At 52.7% G+C, this 1,013-nt stretch overlaps 2 protein-coding genes across 2 annotated transcripts; both read left to right on the top strand.

Moving 5' to 3' along the window:
* The first annotated feature begins 13 nt into the window (after positions 1-13).
* Positions 14-500, top strand: Tsp_14782 (conserved hypothetical protein). Its single transcript, XM_003368769.1, is given in 2 exon segments — positions 14-250; positions 264-500. The coding sequence occupies 2 exon segments, from the start codon at positions 14-16 to the stop codon at positions 498-500; spliced, it is 474 nt and encodes a 157-aa protein (XP_003368817.1).
* A 30-nt stretch (positions 501-530) lies between these two features.
* Positions 531-1,009, top strand: Tsp_14781 (putative glycine dehydrogenase). The gene is made up of 2 exons (XM_003368768.1): positions 531-643; positions 799-1,009. Exons 1-2 carry the CDS (start codon positions 531-533, stop codon positions 1,007-1,009), a joined length of 324 nt encoding a protein of 107 aa, XP_003368816.1.
* Positions 1,010-1,013: the final 4 nt, after the last annotated feature.

Genomic DNA, 1,013 nt, shown 5'->3' with positions numbered 1-1,013 from the left:
GCAGATTTCAACCATGCCGGGTCACGCGTTACCGCACTGCGTCGGCGAACCTGTCCTTTACCTCCTTTACCCGGACTTTTCTTTTGCAAACGGCTGGTGTTACGAGAGCTCGGTTCATTGTGTCCGGACACAATACTCTCCACCACTTCGTCATACACCGCTTGCAAGTCGACATCAGGAGATTGCCAGTTGTCAGAAGCGCTCAGGAACTTCTGCTGGAACTGGGTCAACTGAGTCGCTGAGCCGTCAGGTTTTTTCTTTAGCTTATCCGTCGCCGGAACGACGGGAGTGGATACCGCATCGATCATAAACTTCAGGTCGGTGCGCAAAGCCGCCGACTCCCGATCACCGAAATTCATGTCGATGCCGTGCAGCAGGTGCTTCAAAAACAAGCACGAAAACGGACCACAATCGAACGCATTCGTTTGCACCGGCGCGCCATCGTGAGTCTCGATCTTCCACGAGGTGCAGCCAGTGTGCTTACCACTCAGCTCCACTAGCGATAACAGAGACGATAAAACAACAGTGTTATGCTCGCGGAGAGAACAGTAGTAATGGACTACTCGTTCAGCCACATCCAGCACAATCATCTGCCAATGATTACGTACATTCACAGGAATGATGCAATACAAACTGGCATCATGTGAAGACATGACCTGAGCGGCAAACTCTGCAGATATCTCGTGGTGTATGGCTGCGCTTACTGCTGAGCAGCTCATCACGCTCACACCCGCACCATCGGGATAGCGCTGCAGAACGATTTGTTCAATCATGAGGTCCATCAACGTGTCCGTCCAGCACTGAGGTGCCGGGATCGAATGGTAGTCCTGCGGCCAGACACACCATTGCCCGATCCGGCAGATCATCTGCTGAGCAGCTGTGTCTGCTCGAACTGGACCCCTTTGCAAAGATCTCCTCAGCTCCTATAGCAGTTGCGGGTGCTGGGTTCCACCTAAGAATGGTACGTGATTTCGGCTGGAACCTTCCTCTTTCTTCGGGCTTACAATGAAACC

This window comes from Trichinella spiralis (assembly GCF_000181795.1).
Source record: "Trichinella spiralis strain ISS 195 chromosome Unknown Scfld1926, whole genome shotgun sequence".
In the NCBI taxonomy this organism is placed as follows: domain Eukaryota; kingdom Metazoa; phylum Nematoda; class Enoplea; order Trichinellida; family Trichinellidae; genus Trichinella; species Trichinella spiralis.
The sequence above is the reverse complement of the archived record's forward strand: the minus strand, read 5'-3'. Positions and strand labels throughout refer to the sequence as shown.